This window comes from Elephas maximus, chromosome 17, assembly GCF_024166365.1.
Source record: "Elephas maximus indicus isolate mEleMax1 chromosome 17, mEleMax1 primary haplotype, whole genome shotgun sequence".
Taxonomy (NCBI): Eukaryota; Metazoa; Chordata; class Mammalia; order Proboscidea; family Elephantidae; genus Elephas; species Elephas maximus.
In genome coordinates, this window is record NC_064835.1 from 17367435 (window position 1) to 17368877 (window position 1443).

At 41.9% G+C, this 1443-nt stretch overlaps 1 protein-coding gene across 1 annotated transcript; it reads left to right on the forward strand.

The window, feature by feature from the left end:
- Window positions 1–251: 251 nt before the first annotated feature.
- On the forward strand, window positions 252–1187 carry LOC126060190 (olfactory receptor 8D4-like). The gene has a single exon (XM_049856341.1). It carries the CDS (start codon window positions 252–254, stop codon window positions 1185–1187), a length of 936 nt encoding a protein of 311 aa, XP_049712298.1.
- The last annotated feature ends 256 nt before the right edge of the window (window positions 1188–1443 follow it).

Consider the following 1443-nt stretch of genomic DNA (forward strand, 5'->3'; position numbering starts at 1 on the left):
TGTGTAACTAGGATTTCTGAACGTGACCCATGTATGATCCTGGGCTACCTATTTCAGGTAACACCTATTAACGTCCTACTCCCTCACCCCCCACCAAGGAATGAAGCACAGCCCTTATGCCAAGGGCACAAGGGAACCTGGGTTCTTTGTATTCATAGCTATAAAATTCTGGTTTGTGGGGAATTGAAGACAAGATAGGAGCATACCTGACTAATTTGGCTTTTCTCTCATCTCTGCAGATTTCTCAGAGAATGGATATGAGAAACCATTCCACAGTGGCTGAGTTTCTTCTTTCAGGATTAACTGACCAACCAGAGCTTCAGCTGCCCCTTTTCTGCCTCTTTTTATTGATCTACATGGTTACCGTGGTGGGAAACCTCGGTATGATCTCAATAATTGGGTTGAATTCTCAACTTCACATGCCCATGTACCATTTACTCAGTAATTTCTCTTTTATAGATGTCTGTTATTCTTCTGTCGTTACCCCCAAAATGCTGGCTGGGTTTTTATGCAGAGATAAAGCTATATCCTACCATGGATGCATGACTCAGCTGTTTTTTTCCCTGTATTGTGTCATATCAGAATGCTACATGTTGGTGGCAATGGCCTATGATCACTATGTTGCCATCTGTAGCCCATTGCTTTATAATGTCATCATGTCCCCTCAGGTCTGCTCTCTGCTGGTGGCTGCTGTCTTCTCAATAGGTTTTACAGATGCTGTGATTCATACAGGTTGTATATTAAGGTTGTCCTTCTGCGACTCAAACATCATTAGCCATTATTTCTGTGATGTTGTCCCTCTTATTAAACTCTCCTGTTCCAGCACTTACATTGATGAGCTTTTGATTTTCATCATTGGTGGGTTTAACATGGTGGCCCCCAGCCTGTCAATCATCATTTCCTATGCTTTCATCCTCTCCAGCATCCTCCGCATCCACTCTAAAGAGGGCAGGTCCAAAGCCTTTAGCACCTACAGTTCCCACCTGACAGCTGTTCTTATATTTTATGGGTCCCTCATGTCCATGTATCTCAAGCCTGCTTCCAACAGTTCACTCACCCAGGAGAAAGTGTCCTCGGTGTTCTATACCACTGTGATTCCCATGTTGAACCCCCTGATATATAGTCTGAGGAACAAGGATGTGAAAAATACACTGGTAAAACTCTTAAGAAGAAAGATATCTTCATAATGAACATGATCCTTATTAAGATTTGTTCATGCATTTCTAAGAGATTGTCATATTCATAATCATATGTTTGTATGGATGTGTTTAGGCCTTGCCTCTTTAAAAGTAATTTGATGTGAATTGTGTGTGTGTGTGTGTGTGTATATGTTGCTATTGAGTCGATGGTTACTTATGGTGAGGCTGTGTGCTTCAGAGTATGACTGTGCTCCATATTTCAATGGCTGTAGTCTTACAGAAGCAGATCTCTAGGTCTTTCTTC